General features: G+C 41.6%; 1 protein-coding gene across 5 annotated transcripts; it reads right to left on the bottom strand.

Annotated features, from left to right (window-relative positions):
• Positions 1–320: 320 nt before the first annotated feature.
• Positions 321–22,997, bottom strand: RINT1 (RAD50 interactor 1). Of its 5 annotated transcripts, none has more exons than XM_054018316.1 (15): positions 22,859–22,997; positions 20,131–20,223; positions 19,019–19,214; positions 18,537–18,778; positions 17,724–17,897; positions 17,497–17,646; positions 16,365–16,521; positions 14,287–14,397; positions 12,773–12,998; positions 10,260–10,397; positions 9,177–9,376; positions 7,119–7,333; positions 2,881–3,061; positions 2,682–2,800; positions 321–1,536 (listed from the first exon to the last, which is right to left on the bottom strand). In XM_054018316.1, the coding sequence occupies exons 3-15, from the start codon at positions 19,193–19,195 to the stop codon at positions 1,320–1,322; spliced, it is 2,307 nt and encodes a 768-aa protein (XP_053874291.1). In that variant the 5' UTR covers positions 19,196–19,214; positions 20,131–20,223; positions 22,859–22,997; the 3' UTR covers positions 321–1,319. The 5 variants fall into 5 exon arrangements, with proteins under 5 accessions (XP_053874291.1, XP_053874299.1, XP_053874308.1 ...); XM_054018324.1 differs by having other exon boundaries at positions 20,131–20,176; XM_054018333.1 differs by lacking the exon at positions 20,131–20,223 and having other exon boundaries at positions 22,794–22,997.
• Positions 22,998–24,977: the final 1,980 nt, after the last annotated feature.

Raw genomic sequence — 24,977 nt, 5'->3', positions numbered from 1 at the left:
TTGGCAACCGATAGTTTCACTTATCCAAAAATAAACTGAGTAGCATCAGCATAGTATGTAAAAAGTTGAATTATATGGTACTAGTTTAAATCAAATCAAAAACTACTCATTACACCCGAGGAACATCTTTTGAGGACTTCCTTTAGGAAAAAAATTCAAAACAGTATAACATTAAAAAGATGCTGTGTATCAACATCTTCCCTAGCAAGAATGTTTTGGGGCCATACAGTGATAAAAAGTGACTTAATCAGGAGTAGCTCAAGGCAATACTTTTCACACTTGTACAGAAATAGCTTTATATTTGAATCAACAAAATGTGGTTCTAGTATGCAACAAACAGCAGCCATTATGGCACTGAAAGTTTATTTTAAAGTCAGATATTTCTTTAACACTCTTGGGGGGGGGGGGGGGAGGGGGGGAGGAGAGAACAAGTTTTAAACAACCTGGAGAAGATACCCAAATTCCAACAAACCCATTATTTCCAAACGTAAGCAATTTGAAATACATAATATTTCAATAACTGAATCAGTTGTGATGGCATTTTTAAACAAGTTTACTAGTCAAAGTATGCAAGGCCTGTTCAGAGGACAAAGGATTTGGACATTCAAGGAAGAGACAATTCTGAAGTTTCCATAACAGGACTTAGTTTTAAAAGTTAGCATGAGCAGAGAAAACAGAACATGGACACATGCTTTCACCTCATTCCACACCTCCTGCACACACATTCAAGTATGTAATGTCCATGTGTGGGAATTTATGTACATAACTGTCCATATACCAAAATTAGAAAGCACCAATTTGAATGGAATGTTTACCACTGAATGCAGTAGCATATATACCCAGAGTTTACTCCATATTACTCTAAACCATAAAAGTTTCTTCAGCATAACCATTATCGCCTTACAGCCATCAACTAAACAGATCACTCACTATTCAACAAGGAACACATTCTCCACTCTAGATCTGAGCCTGCTGTGCTCTACAGGCCTCTAGGCTGGGTAGTTACAAAACAGGCCAAGTTAAATGTGATTAAAACAGATTTGACTAAACTTATACCAGCTTAGAAACCAGTTCAGTATCTCAACTGATTTAAAATGGCTATGTACAACATATAATCTGAATTATAAAAAGATTAAGGCATAAGGCTAGATCAAGTCAGCATTTTACAAAGATGTACTAGTGGTTTGTTTGGGGTTTTTTTTTTTTAAACAAATATACAATAAAAGTATACTAATGTAATAGCTTGACTTCACTTTTATTCAGATAAATAACCTGGAACAGATATTTTACTTCTAACCATTTTCCTTGAAGATCTTTACTTATTTTCCTATATTAGGCCAGTTTGTTCTCAAATTAAGTAAAATCTCAACATCCTGTTGAGCTAATTTGTAAACTCCAAGTTCATTTAACACTGCGGTAGCAGAGGGCTGGTTCGGATCCAAGATGGTTCCATTTTCTGAGGCTGAATGTAGTGCATCTTTCAAAAGGAGGGCAGAGCCAACATTTAGATTCAAGATAATGCAGGCTTCTTTTATACTATAAGAGGAAAAAATACCATCACATTTTACTGCCTGAAATGAAGAGTGCCCATTTCAACTTCATGCCAGGACACAGTATATTCAGTCTGTGTTTTTTTTGTTTATCCCATTAATAAAATACTAATAACCACCTCCCCTTTCTGGATAGCTGAAAAGACAAAACCTGAACTGAAAAGATAATGCAGCCGCAGCTTTCAAGATATAGAGTAGACATCCACCTTCATGTCTTCATTGTTTTCAGTGAGACAAATGTGAGTTATAACCACCATTTGTGACATATAGTGCTTCCAATTACCCAGGTCCTTGCATTTGTTTTTTTAAACTCTAGTTTCCCCATGGAGTAAAGTAATAAAAGCCAATACTTTTTCACATTTTAATACTGGTAAAAAGTTAAGCAGGAAAGCAAGATGAACTACCTTCTCATTCAGTATACTTAGAAAAGAACACAGTATGATATATAGGTAACAACTGCTGAAATTTGAACACATTCCTTGTCAGAAGTCATCAAAAAGCAATAAGATGCCCTGTAACTGTACTTTTCTGTGCCTACACTTTCCCATTATAAATGGGGATAATACACATGAAGGGAGTGTGAAGCTTAATGTTGGAGAAGTACTTCAAAAGCCTCAACAAATAAAGCATCTTCCATTTAAGTATTATTGTAGTACCAATGTGTCACCTTCATCCTTAAACATTTCTGGACCCACTCCTGCACTCTTTATTCAGGCTGAAATCCTATTTAACTTTGTAGGGCAATTAACCTTAGTAGGAATCACAGCACTGCACCCTTAGTCCTTGTTTCTTGATGGTTTGTCCTGCTACGGCTTCTTGTGCTGTTTACATGATTTACCATCCAATTTTCCCTAAAAGTGCAAGTCTGTTTGTAACAAACAATCCACTGATAACCTGTAAGAACCACAGAGACAATGGGAGCTTTGCTTAAGTATTAACTGCAGGATTATACCTGATGTAGTGGTAGAGATTCTCTCCACTTTCAACACCATAATTTTAACAGATTCCTCACCCAATTAATCCAAGCTACAACCATGAAAGATGCTGATTTATACACAATGTAAGAACTTGGTATGATCAGTTGGATACTCGCTACTGAAATACTAATACTTTAGAAATTGGCTTACTTACTGTTTGAAATAATTTTCTGGCCTTTTGCAATAGTGGGAAAATAAAGGGAAAAGATTCCTAGTCATATCAAACTGAAGTTGTGCTGCTCCTCCTTCATTGAAGTGATTAGCCAGAATTACCTACATATGTATGCAAACAGATGCAATAAGTCAATTGCACTTTCGTTGTCACAGCACATATCACAACTGCAGATGCTTACCTCTTGATAGATGAACATATCCACTTTCTCTGCAAGCATTTGCCAGAAGATTTTGAACAGCGAGTAACAGAGCTGCTGTTCTAACTGCAGCAAACGATCTCTTAATGTCAAGAACAGTGGGCAAGCTGTACTGGATAAGGACATTACTGCCTGCTCTGCCTGGGATGGCAAAGATAACCACCTGAAGAAACAGATGTACCACACGATGTTACAGTAAATTTATTCACAGAAAAGCAGTAGCAATGAAGCTCATCTTTTTCAAAAGTCCACAATCTCATCCATTTTTAAATTTTCTTAGGTTTCGGCTACCCCTCCACTTTCTCAAATATCCAAAAAAGATCAGTCCGCATTATGGATTAATACTCTACACCACTGGTTCTCAAACTTTTGTATTGGTGACCCCATTCATGTAGCAAGCCTCTGAGTGCGACCCCCCCTTATTAATTAAAAACACTTTTTTATATATTTAACACCATTATAAATGCTGGATGTAAAGCAGGGTTTGGGGTACAGGCTGAGAGTTCGCGACCCCCCCCATATAATAACCTAGTGACCCCCTGAGGAGTCCCAACCTCCAGTTTGAGAAGCCCTGCTGTCAGCAAGTATCCTTCTAATAATATCAAGGCTATATATTAATTAAAGGAATGCAAGATAGGACACCAGAAATTGGGGGGGGGGAGAGGGGGCGGGGAGGAGGGGACACGACTCCAAATGTGTAGAAACAAATCAGAAGAGAGCATTTATTTTAGAAAGCAGCCTTCCAATTTTACCCAGAAGCAAGTATTCATAGTTACATTTTTGATATGTAAATTCATTAATAAGCACTCCAATGATTGGGACCTAGTGTTGCAGCAGTTGCTTTTTGCCTACAGAGCTCTGTACCATGTCCCAGTTTAGGGTTTTCACCCTTTGAACTCGTTGATGGCTACAAAGTTAAGGGGCCATTACAGTTGGTGAAGCAGCAATGCGGGGGGGGGGGGGGGGGGGGGGGTGCTGAGTTACATCTTCTCCAGGAACTAACATTTTGGACTTTGTAACCAATCTGCAAAACACCCTCAAAGACTCTCTAGCCCTTGCTTGAGAAAACCTACAGGATGCTCAACAAGAGCAAAATGCCTGGTATGATAAACATGCCAGAGAGTGTTCCTTCAGTGTAGGTGACCAAATCATCATCCTGAAAGCACTCAAGGCCAATAAGATGGAAGCGTTGTGGGAGGGGCCATTTATGGTCCGAGAACATCTGGGAGCTGTTAATTACCTCATCGCTTTCCGGGACCCTACCCTAAAACTTAAAGTTAACTCTCTAAAGCCCTTTTATTCCCCAGAAATCAAGGTTCTCCAGCTTATAGCCCAAGAGAGAGACAACGCTGAGTGGCCTGAAGGAGTCTGTTATGAAGGAAAAAGGCACAGTGGCATAGAAGAGGTGAGCCTTTCCATAACCCTTGGGAGTAAGCAGTGACAGCAAATCTAGGAGCTGTGCACCAGCTTCGTGCCAATGTTTTCAGCCACCCCAGGATGGACAGAACGGGTGTACCACCCCATTGACACAGCAGATGCTCACCCAATTAGAGCCCAGCCCTACCAGATGGGTCCTCAAGCGAAAACTGCGATAGAAAGGAAGATCAAGGATGTGTTATAGATGGGTGTAATCTGCCCCTCTGAGAGTGCATGGGCCTCTCCAGTGGTTCTGGTTCCCGAACCAGATGGGGAAATCCACTTTTGCATGGACTACCATAAGCTAAATGCTGTAACTCGCCCAGAGAACTATCCAATGCTATGCACAGATGAACTATTGGAAAAACTGGGACGTGCCCATCTACTCTGGCAAGTTTCTGACTACTAAAGCAGCTTTGAGGTGTACACACTGCCAAACCACGTAGTCCGCAAGAACTGTGCAGTTGCAGCGCTATTAAAAAAAAACGAGAGACGTAGAGCTTTCGCCGGGGCTACAGTCTTGCAGTGCCAGTGTAGATGGTGGCAATTACAGTACAGCGATTGGCCTCCGGGAGGTGTCCCACAATGCCTGTTCTCACCTCTCTGGTCATCGGTTTGAACTCTACTGCCCTGCCCTTAGGTGACCAGCCGTCAACCCCACCCATTACATTCCAGTGGAGGGCAACAAATAGGAAGGGGACTGGAGCACATGACTTATGAGGAGAGGGGACTGCGACTGTTTAGTCTGCAGAAGAGAAGAATGAGGGGGGATCTGATAGCTGCTTTCAACTATCTGAAAGAGGGTTCCAAAGAGGATGGATCTAGACGGTTCTCAGAGGTACCAGATGACAGAACAAGGAGTAATGGTCTCAAGTTGCAGTGAGGGAGGTTTAGGTTGGATATTAGGAAAAACTTTTTCACTAGGAGGATGGTGAAACACTGGAATGGGTTACCTAGGGAGGTGGTGGAATCTCCTGCCTTAGAGGTTTTTAAGGTCAGGCTTGACAAAGCCCTGGCTGGGATGATTTAGTTGGGGATTGGTCCTGCTTTGAGCAGGGGGTTGGACTAGATGACCTCCTGAGGTCCCTTCCAACCCTGATATTCTATGATTAGGACTTCTTGAAAATGGAGGTAGCCCTTAAAGCCCTATCACAGTTGAGCCTTAATATTCCCAAAGAAACAATTATTGTCAGATAAGAGTCAGCGAAGGACAGTTACCTGTTCCGTAACTGGTGTTCTTCAAGATGTGTTGCTCAGATGTATTCCACAGTAGGTGTGCGTGCTTGCCACATGCACCGGTGCCGGAAGTTTTTCCCTTAGCAGTACCCGTAGTGGGGGAGCCCCGCTGCGACCCCTGGAGTGGCGCCTCTATATCGCGCCATAAAGGGGACTGCGCGCTCCCCCCACCCTCAGTTCCTTCTTGCCACCAGTGAAGGTAGTCGGAACTTGTGCTCCAGCATTGCTGTAGCTTCTATCCTTGGTAGTACCTCGACTGTTACTAGTTTCTGCAGTTAGTAGCCTGGCTCGGGGCATGCCCCGAGCCCCAGGCTTCAAGTCGTGCGACTCCTGTCGCAATTCCATGCCCAGAAGCGATCCACACTCCGAGTGTCTTCGCTGTCTGGGCAAGGCTCACATAAGTGGTGGTGTAAAATCTGTAAGTCCTTCAAACCCCAGACCAAGCACGAATGCGAAATCCGACTCTGGGCCCTGCTTATGGAGTTGACATTGGCCCGGGCGCCAGGCACCACGTCCTCGGTGCAGAGCAAAGCCCAATCCACCAGTCGGCACCGCTCCCCTGCCAAGAAGCAAGGCAAGACCCAGCGGCGCCGAGACAAGGACAGGGGTGAGGCCGGACCCGAGTTGGGCAGCCCACGATCCCCCTGGGGACCCAGACCTCTGACTCGTGCGGAACGGAGTAGTCCAGCCCCGTCTGCACATGCCTCCCCGACGATGAGGGTTCCGTCAACACCGGAGGCAGCCCAGGCAGCGCGCGACATCCTCGTCATGCCGGTACCGAGCGGGCCGCCCAAGCTGGGGCCCCGGTCCCGTGGGAAGACGCCGCTGGGCACTTACCAGCCCTCACCGGCCAGGTCGGCGGTCGATGTCTCTACTCGATCCACCGGGCCTTCCCATAGCCCGCGACAGACCTGCACTCCGTTGTCAGGGTCGCCTGGGAGTGAGTCGCCGGAGTCTTCCTCGACCCACAGGGGCCGCAGGCACCGGGACAGGAAGCGTCGACTTGAAGCAATGGCATGCCCCGGGCCAGGCTACTAACTGCAGAAACTAGTAACAGTCGAGGTACTACCAAGGATAGAAGCTACAGCAATGTTGGAGCACAAGTTCCGATTACCTTCACTGGTGGCAAGAAGGTACTGAGGGTGGGGGGAGTGCGCAGCCCCCTTTATGGCGCGATATAGAGACGCCATTCCAGGGGTCGCAGCGGGGCTCCCCCACTACGGGTACTGCTAAGGGAAAAACTTCTGGCACCGGTGCACGTGGCAAGCACGCACACCTACTGTGGAATACACATGAGCAATCACTCGAAGAAGAAGAATTTCTTCTGGGAGTCCTGCTGCAGTGTGCCTCCACTATTTGCAGGGCTGTGCTTTAGAAAAGCAAAATCTAGTTAAAAACATTTTTTTTTTTTTTTTAAAAGAATTGTGAAGAAATACCACAGACACTTTCCAAACATTTTACATCTCTCTCATTTCATTCATAGAAATGGATTTTTACATTAGATAGTTTTTTGCCAAGTCTTAACATTTTATAACAAATTATTAGAAGACATTAACACAAAGACTCACCTCTCTTTTTTGTACAGTTTTGCAGCATCTTTGACCTCCCTGAAGACATGGTCTACTTGGCGGGTCAACATATCATGTTTTAGGCGTTCTAGGAGGTTAATCATGTCATCAAAGACAGAGCTTTCCATACAAGCTAACTGTCCTAGCTGTAGCTTACTGAGAGCATTACTGTCTGCACAAACCTCCAGCGCAGCCTGCTGAAGCTCCAAGAAGAACTACAGAAACAAACAGATTTGGATATAAATACTAGAGCAAAAAGGTTTCTACCATGTTAACTTTTTATTTGTACTTTAATATGCATAGCTTCATCTGATCATGTGTTTCCCTAAGGTTTTTATAAACTAAAAATTTGTTTTCAAAGAGAGCGATTAAAAAAAAAAATCTGGTAATTCTATTGTCCCTAAATGAGTATAGTGTTTTAAACCCAGTGATGGAAATAGAAAGCTGTTGTATCCCATCTGACTTCACAATAGTACTAAAAAATAATTTAGTAAACACAAGCTGAAGGGTCAAATTTTCTTCTGGCCTAAGTGACATAGGCTCCTAAATTCCATTTTCAGAAGTTCAATGTAATTTTGGGCTTTTAACTACCTGAGTCACTTTTGAAAATGAGATTTAGGTGCTTTGAAAATTTTACCCAAAAATCTCAATTCTCTGATTTCTGCAAAGTCTGACAGACATTCTATTTTTAACATACTAAGAAAAAACTACAAGACTTGGATAGCATTTAAATTGTAATAAATGTTTCCTTAACTAAAAAAAAAAAAAAAAAAAAAAAAAAAAAAAGTTTCTGAATTAAATTTTATAAAGAAAATTAAATGGAAGTGTTCATATTATGGTGATAGTGGCTACATATGTTAGATCTAGCATATTAAGCACTGAATTTCAACATTTCCAGTTTTTTAGTTAATCGTTGATTTTAACAGGTATTCATTAATTAAGTTGCATACTTAAATATACAGAAACAGGCTTGGATTCTGAATTAGGACACACTACCGCAAACCTCCAAGGCCATGGAGAGCCCCACTGAGGTTAATAGGGATCCGCACAGGTCTCCACTAGCAGACCCCAATATCAAATCAGGGTTTGTAGGTAGGTAAAACAAAGCATACTCTCATGGCTAGCCAAATCCACCCAGACCTGGCTGTCAGATGTGTCTGGTTTCTCAATTTTACATGAAGGATCAGCAACTCACTATCAACTATAGGTGCATAGATGTGTGCTGAAAGTAATATCTTATGGCATTAGGTAAAGATACTTAAGAGCAAGAATTAAAAAAACAAGCAAATATGCTTCAGCAGAAAAAAAAATCCTAAAAATTAAAATCCTCATATATTTAGAAGCAATGGATCATTAGCCAGAAAGATAGGTTGACCTGGAAATTTAGCATATTGACTATAGGTTTTAGATACATTTTAGTTTGTCGAATATAGCATAGTCTGGGATTCTTGCTTCCTGGGCTGACTGAGGCAAGAAAATTAGCTAAGGTTAGTGTGACACAATGGTGCTTTCTTTTTACAGGTAATGGAGCATTCTGCAGGTGGTAGGCTACAAGTAGTAGTGGGAGGAGGACTGTTGGCTGTAAGAGTGAAGTATAGCTCTAAACATAATGGGTAAAATAATCCTTCCCCTACTAGATTCACCCTGTTTCCTGGGAAAGTGACCACTCCTATAAATCTTACACATGAGCAGTCTCATGGACTTCTACCAGACTACTCACGTAAGGGTTAACAGAATAGGATCCATAGGTGGTCTCCCATGTAACAAGATGCTGCAGAATGGCCCTGGTGCAGTGCCAGTTTACAGGAAACTAGTCTGCTTTAGGTGTTTTGATACAGTGCATAAAAATGGCAGTATTTAAGCACTGTTTAAATGATAAGTAGTAATTTATCCTTAAATTAAGCATCTTTCACTGAATTAGAATTTACATCTGGTTCTGTTTTTCAGGACTCATCATTAATTCTGCATTTTAAGATATTGAGATGAATGAAGTGGTTTTAGTTGAGCACCACATGACAAAGCTAGTTTATTTCTTTATGTAAAACAATAATTACTCACAACATTGTCAGCCCAGTCTGCTAGTACTGTTGCTATATAGTTAACAGCATTAAGAATGGCACAATAACGGAAGGCTAAAGAAGCTCTAGTCTCTTCCTTCATAACTTGAGTTAACCGGATTCTGAAGTCATCAACTAAGTCTTTTTGTAACTCCAAGAACTGTAGTTTTCTAGATGCTGTAGGAAGATTCTTATACCTGTCTGGAGAGACAATTGTAAAAATTTTATTTTCCAGAGTAAATAAAAACAGGAACTTTTTTTTTTTTTTTTTTTTTTTTAAAGTATTTTGCTTGCTTCATGACTAAGGCCACACTCCTGCAAAGACTTCCATTCATGCCTAATTTTACACCCTAAAAGTAGTCCCATTGAAGTTAATGGGACTACTTACAGTGCATAAAGTTAAGCACATATGTAAATCTCTGCAGGACTGGGGCCTAAATAAATGGTTGTTTTACTGATTTCACTATAGCATTTAATTTTTATTTTTTATTTATTTATTTATTTACTTTTTAACTGAAAGCAAATTTGAAAAACACTTAACACTAGGTAGACCTCAGAAATCTTCCCACAAGATCTGACAGATACACATTTAGTACTCAAATAAAAATCACTTTGATGTTCATCTGCTCTTACTCACAGTGTAGAAAGGCTAAAGCTAGTTAGTATCTACTTTTTCAGGAATTCATTGTTGGTCACACAGCCATTCCCTGGGCTGAATCCCTCAAAAGAGGGAACAGGACTTGTTTTATTTAATTTTTACACATAAATAACAAATATGAATTTAATTTATCTTCTTTCAAATTTAAACAAATTTCTAATGGTAATCATCAGGTGTATCACTGTAGAAATTAGTACAAATATAAAAGTTTGATCATTATCTCTAGAATTATTCATTAAAGTTCAAAGGAAAAGGCAACAAGAATTCCATTTATTTGTTAAAATGCAAACCAAACAATACTACTACTTCTTACTCCTTTGATGACTCCATAACCACTGACTTTAATGTATATTTTCTTATTGAATTATAGTTCTTGAAGTCTTAAGATGAATTCTCCTGAATAAGTGTTTCAAATTTTATCATTACCTGTGATAACCTGTAACAGAGTTGTAAAAGTTTCAGCACAGTCTGGGACTTTCATTTCATCTACATCAGTGATATCTTTATATTGCGATACCCAGGCAGCTTCAGATGAAAGTATAGAGTCCATCTTTTGAAGAGCAACTGACAGGCACACAAAAATGTTTAATAATTTAAATATTCATATATTTCTTACTTAAACTTGCTTTCGGGTTTATATATTTAAAATTTATTCTAATAAATTATCATTTTTAAATAAAAAGACTAAGAATCCTAAAATATAAGATTTAATAAAAAGTAACACTGACTAAAATACAGTTCTTAAATTTGCAAATTAAAACATCAATTGCTTCTGTTAAGATGAAGTATGTTAGAGCAATATAAAATTAGCTTATTGAAAATCATCACTAATCATAATTTTTAAAGTACTCATCAACCCTGTACAGCTGTATTTTTCCTTTACCCAAAAGAGGGTCAGAAAATTCATGGCCTATTACAGCTGTTCTTATTCTTTACAATACAACACTTAGACACTATTATCATCACTGCTTGAAAATTTACCAACATCTACTATCCTGAGGATTAAATCTTCAAAACAAGCTGAAAAGCATTGTGCTGTCATGTACTCCAAAGCCAAACCTCTGCAATTTAATGGAAAAAACCTTTAGGTACTGCATTTAACATTTTCACTCAATTATCTTTTTAAATGTAGCCTACTACACAAATATATCTGCCAATGAATTTCACCTGTCTGCCAAATAATATAATAGCCCTTTATACAGCTAAAGTTGTACAAATATTCTTTTGCAACAACAGATATTTGACTAATACTCTTGAAGTCAAATAATATATTCACTGAACACTATTCAATCAGCTTTATTTACTACGGCCTGAACACACAAAAGGAGTTAGGTGCTTAAGTCCCACTTTTGGGACCAATGGGATCCACAAGACTCCCATTGAAACTCTGTAAGCACCCAAACTCACTGGACGCCTATGTTTTTTTCAGTAAAAGTTCTGCTTCTGTGCATGTGTGCTGCTGCTAATCTCCCACATTAGCCTTAGAGCAATTCATAAACCAGGGGAAAAGAGGTGTTCTCCTGTCTAACTTGCCTGAGTGGCCCAATCTGGTAAGCAACTTCTGAGCATACTTATTGGATTGGGACCTCAAAAGTTTACACAAGAGAATAGGGGGAAAGTAGAACGAGACAGGCCTCCAAAATAGCTTTTAGTCTACTGGTTAGGGAACTGGGGGTCTCCCAGATGACTACAAGTCCCCACTCCACCTGCAGGGAAGAACAGATCTGAACTGGAATCTGCCTATTCTCAGGTGAGGGCTCTAACCATTGGGTTATAAGATATTCTGATTTGGGGAATTCGTCAATCTCTCCTATTGAAGCTGGTGCATTGTGGAATATTTAAAGAGTCATTGGAGCAGGGGGAGAGCATGCATGCACACACACACACATCTGTGTAAGCATGGAGTGACTCTATAGACTCATGGTTAGCACATCCACTGAGGATGTGGGAGATCCAGGATCTACTGCCCCTTGCCATGACTCTTTAAATATTTAGCCACAGTGCAACAGCTTCATCAGGAAATTGAGAGATTCCCAACATTAGAATATCCCATAGCCCATAAGGAGGGCTTGAACCAGGAGTCTACCACATCCCAGGTGAGTACCCTTATCACTGGGCTAAAAGTTATAAGGAAGGTGGTCCTCCCTTCCTAGTTTCTTGCTAAAACAGCCTAAGATACGAAACTCCAAAGAGATTTCCTGGTTGTGAATCGCAAGCAGAAACAGAAGACTCCCTGTAGCCCAAACTTAGGCTCCTATCTCTGCAAAAGGGGCAGGGCTGAGCACAAACAACCTCTGGTCAGTTTCTCCCTTTCTAGTTTAAACAATCCCTGCCTACCATACAGACTACAGCATCTCTCTCTCCCTATTCACTATATATGTGCCAACTCAGGCTTTGTGTATCGTAGTGATTTTCCCGGGGACCCAACTCCTTTTCTGCATTCAAGCCTGCATCTCTCTTGCTTTTCTTATAGCTTCTTTCACTCACTCCACTCTCTCTTCCCCTATAATAGATCTTGGTGTGTCTCTTTCTCCCTATAGTGTCCTTTACTTGCTCCCCTGTACTTCTGTCTATTTTCCCTGTTATTCTTCTCCGTAAAAATTAGTAACCTCTTTTTCTTTCTACTATATTTTTCTTTCCTAACTTATCCCATCAATTTAAAAACCCACCTTCACCCAGGCACACACACAGAATATGGACATTTATCTGAGGAATAAATCCCCACAATCCAGGGGCAGCAAGCATACCAATTATGGTAGCATTAGCAAGTGTTGTTTTAAAACTAAACAGGACAGTCTTGTATAAAAATCAGGGGCCTGATCCAATATCCCTTATTCATGTGACATCCTAACTTAATGGAACTATTTGTAGAGTAAGTATTACATGATTAGGCCTTCATATATTTTTCTTTAAACAAAACCAATCATATTAAATCTTACATTTTCTTTCCACAGTTAGCCACCTTTGAAAACAGGTTTCTTCTGACAGAATATGCATGCAACTGGGAAAGCTGCTGAGATATCCATGAGTAGCGTATAGCTCTCTTTCAAACAGAAGCACCTCATCCACGAGATGACAAAAGAGATTATCGTCATACAATAGGCAAGGGATATCAGCAGCCAACTTCTCCAAAATCAGCATTACTAGAGCACGGGAGAATTCAAGCTTCAAGAAAAAAACAGAAGTCACCAAAGTAGATAGAAACTGCAAGTTAAATTTGTTAATATTTATGCATTTTTAAAACTCTTTCTGAACTAACTTCAGCCCCATCACAAATTCAGTAAGGTTAATGAAGTTGTGCTTACTTACACCACAGCTAGAATTTGGCTGTATATATAATTGCACATACAGTAACTCCTTGCTTAGCGTTGTAGTTATGTTCCTAAAAAATGTTACTTTAAGCAAAACGAATCCAATTTCGTTACTTCGTTAATCCAAAAATGTTACTTTAAGCGTTAAGTGAATCCAATTTCTCCATAAGAATTAATGTTAATAAGAGGGGTTAGGTTCCAGGGAAATGTTTTTCACCAGACAAAAGACATAAGTTTTAAACAAACAATTTAATATTGTACACAGCAATTATGATTGTGAAACTTGGTTGCGGTAGTGGAATCAGAGAGTGGAAGAGGGTAGGATATTTCCCAGGGAATGCCTTGCTGCTAAATGATGAACTAGCACTCGGCTGAGTCCGCAAGGGTTAACACACTGTTGTTAATGTAGCCTCACATTATACAAGGCAGCATGAATGGAGGGAGGAGACATGATAGACGCACGGCAGTGGCTGCAAACATTCCCTGCGGAAACTGAACGTGATGATGAACCCACGCTACCCCACTGGAGCGCATCACTCCCTCCACTTTCCAAAGTGCTGGGGGCGTGCGTGCGTGTGTCACACAGAGAGCGAGACAGACAGGTGCATTGCCCCTTTAAGTGTGCTGACCCCTCTCCAAGTACACTGCCTTTTTAGTCGATCAGCAAGTTGAGAGAGCAGCTGCGGCCAGCATGCTCCCTCATCCTGTCATGTCCCTTCTGCTCTGTGGAGATGGGGTACAGAAGCAGGGGGAGGGCGACACCCTGACATCAGCATCCCTCTTCCCCCTGACCCCTGCACAGCAAGCAGGAGGCTCCTGGGAGCAGCTCCAAGGCAGAGGGCAGGAGCAGCACGTGGCATTGGGAGGAGGTACACCTGAACTGCCCTGCAATTGCCACACAGGGAACTTAGGGAACTGATAGGAGGGCTGCCAGCCCACCCTGGTTCCAAGCTCCCACCAGCTAGCTCCAACAGCTGCTCTTCCTGCAAGCAGTGGACAAAGCAGGCGGCTGCCAAACAACATAAGGGAATATTGCGCAACTTTAAACAAACATGTTCTCTAATAGATCAGCAACATAACAAAACAACGTGAACCCAGTTAACGTTGTTTAAGTGAGGAGTTATTGTAACATATTTGCTTACCCTTGCATTGACTGAAGAGCCTGCCTTGTCCAATATTGGCTGGATTTTATCATCGAGGAATTTTGCATGATTTCCAATCCACATGAGTACCTGGGTTAGGTACCACTCAGGCTTGTATAAAATAAAGAAAAAAGCAAAGAACACCCAGAACATTAAAGTTAACTCCACCCAAAAAACAACTGATATATGAACAGGAGTATAGATTTCACCTACAATACCCACTACAAACAAATATGAAACATAAAAGGACATAACTACTGACAAGTCAGAAAGATTATATTAAGGGTACGTTTTAAAAATAAAGTGTGATAAAGAGTTAAGTTACTAGATGTCTCAATAAATGGTTAATCAACTGTTATAACCATCCATAACACATTCTACTCATTCCTGTAACATGCTTCTAACATCTATTCAACACTGTTAACTCTTTATAAGCTATTTATAAAAGTGTAGCAAGAATACAAAGCATGACCAGAAAAAGCATTTGGGGGGGGGAGGGGGGAAGAGTTAACGAATGCCAACTTTAAATTGGATTTTGCAATTTAGAGCAGTTTATTTTACAACAGCAGCAACATTTAAAACCTGGGTAGGGGGTTTGGCTTCGGGTGGGAAGGGAGGAAAAATGGAGGACATATATTGCTTTCAATTTAAAGCATTGTCTTTTCTGTCCCAGTAGGTCAAAAGCCCTCAAAAAAAGAATTTTATTATTTTTTTAAATCGTGGACCTTCTCTGTATTTGTGATCACATAACATCCCTATGGCAACTAAGCAATTATTTACTTGGCAAATTAACATCAGAGAACCATTTGTGTTCTTGTACTATCTTTAATGCAATAAGTGTTCTCTCTTTTTTGAAAAAAGGAAAGAAGCCGCCTACTTTTGTTCTTCATTTATCTCTCCTTCCATTTGCTCTATTATTCTCTTTCCTACACATATTGCTCTGTCACCACACCCACTGTCTCCTCTCCCTCTCAACTGCATATGCCTCTTCTGGCTGATAGGGAAAGGACACACAACTGAGAATGAAGCTGATTGAGAGGCCAGTTGCCCTCATCATCCTTTTATGTAGCATCCTCCCCTACTGGAAATAGCTATGCCGGTGGCTCCTCCTAGTTTCCAGTAGAAGTAATGAAAACCCCGTAGAAGTAATTAAAAAATGCAACTAGCCCTTCACAGACCACCAGTGAAATAGTTTGAGAACTAATGCCAAGGTGAAATGTATTTAGTTTACCCAAAAATGTTACATGCGACCACACAGATTAACCTTAAAACTTTGTTACTACAAGCAGTTTATATACATGCTAAATATCAACTTTTCAGACTCTGACGCAGTTGTATTGGAACAAAAAGAAAGGAAACATTCTTATAAAAATGTACCTGTATTTTAACCCCCAATGAAAGCCACCAAACTTTGAGGGCATTTAATGTGCCCGCGCACACACACTTCCACATTTGGGGGGAGGGGAGGATTAGACATCTGCAATTTAACGTAAGTTTTTTTTTTTTTTATTTTATTTTTTATTTAAATTAAATTAAAGCCAAAAACTAATTATAATCCCAAGCCATTGTCAGTTAGATTTTAAACCAAGAGCCTATTTTAATGCAGAGTCTAACACCTGTAAATATAGGAATAATAAAAATGCTATCACATGACCAAATTCACTCCCTTTTACACACAAACTTAAGTAGCCAGGACTGGTAAAAGGGATTTTCCATAGGGACGAAGAGAAATGAATCCATCCTTCTCAGGCTGTGGAGTCTACCCAAGGCTGCAATAGGACCAGCTTCAGTGCCCCCCCCGCCCCCAACAAAGGGATTTGGCAGGTGCAATGGAGGAATATCCCATTGCCAGGGAATCTCTGCAGTGCAGCACTTTGCCAAGCAGGGGGTAGGACTTGTGGAGGGTCTTCAAGTGTTTTTTCCACCTCCATACACATACAAGCCCAAGGTCCTCCATGCAGAGAGCAATATTTGGGCCACAACTTTACTACAGCACTGTATGTTTTATATAAAAAAGGTTGGGTTTTTTTTGTTAAGTACTGCAATTAAAAGTAAATCAAGAAATGTTTTCCCCATACCTTGCTTAAAACATTAGTTTGTCTATTCCCGGTAAAATGATACTTGAATCTTTTCTGAAGAGAGTTCAGCATGATTTGCATTGGAAGGATAATAGGTGGTGATGGAGGCAGAGAATACTTCTCTGGCAGTTGTTTTGGTTTAGTTAGTAATTCATCTCTAAGGTTTAAGAGTCAAAGGTAAAATATTTTATTGGCAGATCATTGTTACAGAAGTACTGAATTCTCAACATCATAACTTGAGACAGCTAAGAAATGTTACATTCCATTTCTATAGTCCCCTTTCTTTACTGCAGTCACTACACATACTATAAAATGATCAAAAACCTGCAATGAAAACTGTTTCTATATGTAGAATACTTCAACATTAAACTTGTGTTTAATATAACAGGCTGATTACGACTGATTTGTGATAGCAGCAGTCAGTCAATTTGGTTTACAAAAAAATCACCTCTAGTCAGGACTGCCAAGACAAATGTGGGTTGTCCTATCCTCCCATTGACAGACACACACACACACACACACACACTTGTCATTACTATACTGAAATGGAGAAGCAGAAACTCAGATTATTAGTAATGCAAAACAAGAGCTTCTTAGTCTCTGATTTATATTGACCCAAACTGGCAGAGATCAAAAGCTGTTTTTACCATCTGAGGACTGCTCAATGGCTTATGTGAAAAATATTAGTGGTCTCAGTCCAGTTCCAGGGAACAGGCAAATGTACCACCACAATTTTCACTTTTGTGGGTAATCTTGCCAGAGGGCCCAAGGACTGAATAGCATGAAGGTTAAACTATCTTCCTCACTTCCCCAGAGGTGAGTCCACTAGAATCGTGGTTGGCACAGCAATGCTGCTGCCAAAGCTACACTTTTTCCATTGGCAAACAATTTCTAGTATTGTTAACTGGGCACTTACTTGTTTTATTAAAAGAAAAAAATGAACATAGAAATACTAAACCCGCAAACCTACTTCACGCTTAGTGAGAAATGTCCAGCTTAACAATGATTTAAAATAATCAGTACACTGGATGACTATCACACATTTCTTCTTTGGAGCGTGCATCTCTTAAGTTTGTTAGTTATTCTTACTGAAGTTCCCTGTGAATATAAGATATTAATTCAAAAAGGATACGATGTTTGCAATTTCAGAAGCTGAGAAAACAGAGTCTCCAAATTATTATATATTTCTGGAACATTAGCCGGTGCAGCAAGGCCAAAAACCTGAGACTGTGGTGGCCCAACAAATGGCCAATGAAGGTGAGTTAATATTTCCTCAAAATCACTGTAATAGAAAACATATTCATCAACATGAATCAACGATACAATGCAAAGATGAAATAACTATGGTGCATTTCCTACCTTGACAGTTTGTCCTTAAGAATTTTATGCCAGAACTTAACAGTAGACCTCACAAAAGTAAGAAGATGAGAACAAGACGACTCCTGAAGCTTAATATCCAATTCTGCCATGGATGCCAGAGCAGTAGCTGCCTCTGGCACATTGTTGGTCATGAGATACTGCTGAATATTATCACTATAAAATATATAAAGCAAAATCATGACTAGAATGCACTGAGACAATTTTTAGCAACACTGAGAATAGTTCATTATTTACCTGTCTTACTGTATAATGAAAGTGAATAAAGCAATTGGAGGGGAGGAGGGCTAATATAAAATATTTTCCAGGTCGGCAGCTAGGTGACCTTGCAGTTAGTGCTGTGCACTGCTACCTGAAATACCTAGATTTCTGGTCCATGCCTCTTGCTACCTACGTTGAGGGTGCATTACTGAAGAACAAGAGGATAGCTCTTGATGAGAAATTAAGTGTTTTCAAATCTGCAATGCAACTCATTTAAATAACGTTTTAGATAAATATTTTATTCTCACCAAAACGATAAAAATAAAGAGATGTCAACCTACATAATGCAAATGCATCTATCCCCATATCCAAAATATAGTAATCACCAAATTTAGTTGCAAATGAAAGCAATGGCAGATCAAAATTAGGTATGAATTTTTAGTCAGTAGGTGAATTAACAAGGGTTATAACTATTTGCATTTAAAAATATAGATTTACAACTCCAAAAATGTCTCAAATTTGTTTATTACCACCTAAGCCCTACACTAGACTGCAGGAAAAAGATACTTAGAAGTCCAGGTGGGCCTATTTTACCTTAACTCTTCTATTTGTGAAATCCATTTTAGATAAGCAAGGTGTCGTTCAACCTCTTCTATTTGACTAATCAGTACACCAAGATCCTCCATCCATGGCTGGGCTGTCAATAGGTGGCTATTAATTGAATCAAATAAAACAGTTTCTTCCTCCAGGAGCTGACTAAGAGACTTCTTAGAATCCTCCGCATTCTTTAAGGCATTCTGAATTCTTTTGGGGACTTCTGATGAAACTGTAAGTACCTGTATTTAGGGAGGAGTTATACATCTGACATACAAGTACTAAGACTCCTCTTTCAATGATTAAACAAATGTGATCTTTTACAGATCTCCGTGCATAGTAAAGCATAACAGAAAATGACAGCTTAGCTTAAAACATTGTGTAGGATGTTATCAAAATGTGCTGATGTAATTAGATGCATGCAATTGGTGGTACATTTTTAATATTTCAAGGAGTTGAGAAATAACTAACAGAATGCTTACCTGTTCCTCTAATTGCTTTTTATTTTCTGATAGCTCCTCTATAAGTTTGCCAAGTTTTCTTAGACAATTAAGGTCAGTTCCAACTTCTCTTTCAACAAATTCAGCTACATAGTAAGGGATGTCACAGCGATCTGGGTCTCTAGTGACTTGTTCCCTTCCAACATTAATGGCTGCCATGTTTTCATCACCTGCAGAACTGAGTTAAAGAGTCTGTAGTTAGCCACGACCCACACAGCACTATCAACTACCATGGACCTTCATGTGGAATGGGGCAACTGAAAATACTATGTTCCATTCAACTACTCACATGCATAAAGATAGCCACATGCATAAGCCTTTGGAGAACCAAGGCCTACTTATGCAAAGTATGACACGCTATTATACATTCTGCTGGGGACATCGTGCCCATCACTCAACAGAACTGAAACATGTCTGCTACCCAGAGAAGTCAGTCGGCTTTCATTTCCACTACCATACATTTTTCTAAAACTAATTCAATATTTTTATGTCTGTGCTAGATGGTATATATAAAAATACTTGAAAATGTAGAGAGGACTTGCCTCAGCCCTACAGGTAGCAAAAAGGCTCCAGGTATGCCATCACTAGCAAAGTATATAGTGGCAAACTGCACACAAAGCAGCACATGATGTGTTGACAGACAGCATTTCAGAGACATACAAAAGAAGAAAATTCCCATAAATTATCAAATGTGCTGAAATGAGCTGATCATCTTAAATCTTTGCTTTGGAAGCAGCACCTCCTGGCCTACAGCTTTGTCAGTGGCCAGGAAAGTCAGGAACTGGGAGGATATAGATATGTGAAGAAAATAATATCAAATTAGTTAAGTGTTTGATCAGATTAAGATCCAACTCCCCGATCCAACCATATTCAAAAATTAAAATAAAGTTTTAAATGCATTAATATGCTTTTAAAACTTTATCTAAACTCTGAAGCAAGTTATCATTCCAACATCAAAAAGGAGATTTAAAACTATATGAACAAGCAGTTAAAGGAACACTACCAATTTAAGAAATTATTTCAGTTTGAAAATTTTTACTCTTTTTATAACAAACACATGAAAGAGATTAACGAAATATCTCGTTCCAGTTTACCTTGTGTAGTTGACAGTGTTCTGTGTATTTAATTATTTCTTGTTTCCTTTTATGTGTGGGTCCCGCACACAGCAACAGGCAAAAGAGAAAAACCTTTTAAAAGTAGGAAAATGTACTTGTAACACCATAAAAATTGGCAGGTAAATCAAAGGAAGGTGTAGGAACTGACATTCCTTACATTTTTTTCCAATGAACTACATTTCAAGGTAGTATCCCCTTTTTATGAATCTATTAGTAATTTATTAAGAGATTTGCACCTTCATTGCTTGTTGCCCACATCAAAAATGAAAGGGGTTCTATGCTACACATAAAGACTCTCCAAGAGACAGGATTTTTTTCTTTAGGGAAGGATTATTAATAAACTACTGGCTTAAGAAACTGAGTTACAGTAAATATTCTATTCATGCTCTCATATGGCCCTTATCACCAAACTATCTGAGCATCTTTCAGAAGTGCACTGAGCACCATGACTAACGTCTGTCATGACTAACATCTGTCATATGTGGTGGGCCTCCAAGGAGAAATTGTGTTTTTTAAAAATATTTTATTGTACATAGACAAACATCTGCAAAACTATTTATTCTCCTTCAAACTCTCACCTGCTATGAGGACTACAAAAAAATTGACCACTGTTAGGCTGCTGGTCTGTTGAGACCAATGCCTGCCTATCATGCTGACCAATACTGTCTCAATGTTCCCTTGCAGTCCCCTGTCCATCTACTGTTTATCTTATACTTAAAATCCCTTCCCCCAAAAGCCATGGGTCTATCTTTTTATTCTGCATTTGTGTAACACCTAGCATAATAGCAGCCAGGTCCATGACTAGGGCTAGTAGACATTAAATAATACATATAAAACTACAACACCACCACCACCCTGTGCTATGGGCATAATAGTAAAAGTAAGTCGAAGAAGTGCACCTTTCACTCAAAACAAAATGTCACCATCTTGGACCAGGCCAAAGAAAGCACTGTCTTCTGGACTCAGGACTATGAGGCCCAGGGTATTTACACTCCCCTAGTGCAGAGGTTCTCAACCTTTTTCTTTCTGAGCCCCCAACCCCTCCCCCTAATGCTAGAAAAACTCCACAGCCCACCTGTGCCACAACTGTTTTTCTGCATATAAAAGCCAGGGCCAGCATTAAGGGATAATAAGCAGTGCAACTGCCCAGCACTCCATGCCACAAGGGCCTTGCGAAGCTAAGTTGCTCAGGCTTCAGCCCCGGGTGGCGAGATTTGGAGCCCTGGGCTTCCGCCCCAAGTGGTAGGGCTTTGGCTTTCTGCACTGGGCCCCAGCAGGTCTAATGCCAGCCTGCTTGGTGGACCCCCTGAAACCTACTTGCAGCCCCCAGTGGGCTCCAGACCCCTGGTTGAGAAGCACTGTCCTAGTGTACAATGTATGATGTCTCAGGGCTTGTCTTCACTACCACGCTAAACTGGCCACCACTGCAGTCGATTTAGCATGTGTGGTGAAGACGTGCTAAATCAGCTGTCAACTTAATTACTCCACTTCAATGAGAGGCAGAAGCTATGTCTACTGGAGATACTCTCCTGTCAACATAGGGCATTGCTGACACTGCTTTAAGTCAATGTAAGTTACATTGCTCGGAGGGGGAGGCGGTTTTTTTACACCATTGAGCAACCTAACTTAGACAAGCCCTTAGCAAGTCATAACAACCTATTACTAGCAGAGAAGTTCAAGCACAATCAGGATGTGCCATGCCACCCGTAGGGTTGCCAACCCTCCCTGTTTGGCTGGGAGTCTCTCAGAATTGGGCTCAATCTCCGAGGCTACTGAAGCCAATTCGGGAGATTTTAGGCAGCTAAAGTCCAGCGTTGCAGCAGGGCTAAAGCCACTCCCAGAAGCAGCAACATGTCCAGCAGCGGCTCCTAGAAGGAGGTGCGGCCACGGGGGTCTCCCCCCCCCCCCCAAGCACTGACTCCGCAGCACCCATTGAAAGGAATGGGGGACCGCGACCAATGGGAACTACAGGGGCGGTGCTTGCAGGTAGGAGCAGCCCACAGAGCCGCCTGGCCACCACCAGACATGCTGGAACTTCCAGGAGGTAAACACCGCCCGGCCAGAGCCTGTACCCCTCCCGCACCGCAACCCGCTGCCCCAGCACCCTCCTACACCCAAACTCCCTCTCACAGCCCACACCCCAGTCCTGAGCCCCCTCCTGCACCCAAACTCTTTCCCACAGTCTGCACCCCCCAACACTCCACCCCAGCCCCATTTCACACCCCAGCCCCAGCCCAGTGAAGGTGAGGAAGAGGGTGGAAGTCTAGAGTGGGTGGGGGCAGGGATGTGGCCTTGGGGAGGGGTAGGATATTTGGGTTTGTGCAATTAGACAGTTGGCTACCCAAGACAGCCCACAGCATCCGTGGGGACCACTATCTCCCCACCTACTGCTCACCTGGGGGGGGGGGGGAGTTGCTCCTCCCCCTGCAGCAGGCGAGGCGGTTGCTCACCCCTCAGCCCCCACCACAGAGCGGGGCAGGTGGGGGAACAGATCTCCGCGGCCAGCAGGAGGCTGGACCCCTGCGCCCGAGGGAGTCCCGGGGTCTCCTCAGCCTGCCTGCCGCAGTCGCCTAGGCCCCACACGCTGTTAGCGTTGCCATGGCCCCTAGCAGCCAGCCCCTCTCCTTGGTAGGCCCCCGCACCTCGCTTCGCCTGCCGCGAGCTGAGGCTCCTCACACGCCGGCCTGGGCTGAACGAGGCCGCTTACCGTTACCGCAGGAACGGACACGAATTATTCGCCCACCGCCGAGCGCCGGGGGCTCTGCCCCGCCCCCTCAGCTCCGCCACCTGCCAGCCCAGCGCAGCGGAAAATCCCGAAGTTGCTCCGAGTCCCGCGAGAAGTGGGAGGAAAGAGGGAGACTGTAACGTACCCTCGGCTCTGTCCCACCCATCAGGATCACGTGATGCCATCCCTGCCACAGAAGAAAGCGCATGCGCGCGGCTAAAGGTGGCTTCTGCGCGGCTGGAGTCGGGGAGCGCCGCGCGGTGCCTAGAGCTCTCCTCGCGCCCACCCCCAGGAAGCCCCGAAGCAGGGGAGAGGGAGGAGGCGGAGCTAGGTGAGCTGGGGCCGGGGGCGGGGCAGGGAGCTGCCAGACATTTTGTTAAATTTAAAAGCCCTTTAAAGGGCTTCTACATTTAACAACCGGTTCCCGGTTCCAGCTCACCACAAACATTAGGTAAGTTTATGCAGGATAGGTACATCAGTGGCTATTAGCCAAGATGGTCAGGGGCACATCCGCATGCTCTGGGTGTCTATAAACCTCTGCATCCGAAGAAGTGGGCTGTAGCCGGCGAAAGCTTATGCGCTAATAAATTTGTTAGTCTCTAAGGTGCTACAAGTACTCCTGGTTTTTTTGCAGATACAGACTACCACGGCTGCTACTCTGAAACCTATAAACCTCTGAGTGCCAAAAGTTGGGACTAAATGATGGGCTGGATCACTCAATAAATTGCCCTGTTCTGGTCATTCCCTTTGAAGGATCAGGCACAGGCCTTGTTGGAAGACAGGATACTGAGCTAGATGGACCATTGGTCTGACCCAGTATAGCCATTCTTATGTTTTCAGAAAAGGGTGGGTGCAATTCTCCGTGCAAGGGCAGAGCACTGTTATTACAAATGCAGGAAACTGAGGCACAGCTGGGTTCTCTGTATTTACCACAGGGGACTTGGCACACAGAGGAGCCAATAATAAGACCCAAGGAACTCAGCTGGCATCTAAAAGGATCTGCACCACCTCCAGATCCAGCACATCAAAATGCAACAATAGGTGGGGGAGGAGGGAAAAAACAGGCTCCAGAAAGAGGTAAAACAGCAAGAGACCATGGTATATGGGGCCTTTACAAGCAGAAAATAGCTGAAAGTTTTAAGACTCAGATTCTCCAGTTCATTGCGGCCACTGTGCATGGTGGAAGTGTCACAAAGTGGCCTCAGAATGGCTGGAGGGAGTATATGGAGAATGCTAACAGATGGTTCTCATGCAGAGGGCAGAGTCAGCTTAACAAGTGAAGGAAGGGGGTGCATGAAGTGGAGCCCCAATATGCCTGTTTCACCACAGTTGTAAATTAAACTGCTCCACTGCTGAGGTTAAGAGAGCTGCAAGAGTCTTCTGGAGCCTGTCCACGACACAATGAAAAAAATGGGCAGGGTAGAGAATCTGCCTTCTAATAATTTAGTCTAGGACAGATTAATGCCCTATATTTTAAATACTTATTTCAGATTTAGATTTGTTTACTATTATTTGTACAGGACTAGCATAATAGATCTATCTTCAGTTTGGCTGGATCAATAGTGGCAGAGTTCCCTCATTTCCCATTGTCTACAAAGGCAATTCTGGGTAACCAGCAACTGAGAAATCAGGCTACTTAGGATGCTTAACTTTAGACAACCATACTTTTAAATGTTGTCATTAATATATGTAAAGTAGCAGAATGGGATAAATATGACTGAAGATAATGAAATAAACTCATAAGCTATCACATTTAAAAATGCATTTATTATTTTAATGATCTCCTGATCTGAAAAAAATGTGAAGAAACAAAATGGTCTTTCCTGAGAGAGAGAAAAAAGGGTATCAATATAAAGCTGACAGTTAATTTTCCAGTGACCAATTTAGGTCAAGAATATTTGTCATAACAGATCTACACACTGATGGTATAAAGCAGTGGTCGGGAACCTTTCAGAAGTGGTGTGCCGGGTCTTCATTTATTCACTCTAATTTAAGGTTTTGCATGCCAGTCAGACATTTTAACCTTTTTAGAAGGTCTCTTTCTATAAGTCTATAATATAGAACTAAACTATTGTTGTATGTAAAGTAAATAAGGTTTCAA

This window comes from Malaclemys terrapin, chromosome 1, assembly GCF_027887155.1.
Source record: "Malaclemys terrapin pileata isolate rMalTer1 chromosome 1, rMalTer1.hap1, whole genome shotgun sequence".
NCBI lineage: Eukaryota > Metazoa > Chordata > Testudines > Emydidae > Malaclemys > Malaclemys terrapin.
The sequence above is the reverse complement of the archived record's forward strand: the minus strand, read 5'-3'. Positions and strand labels throughout refer to the sequence as shown.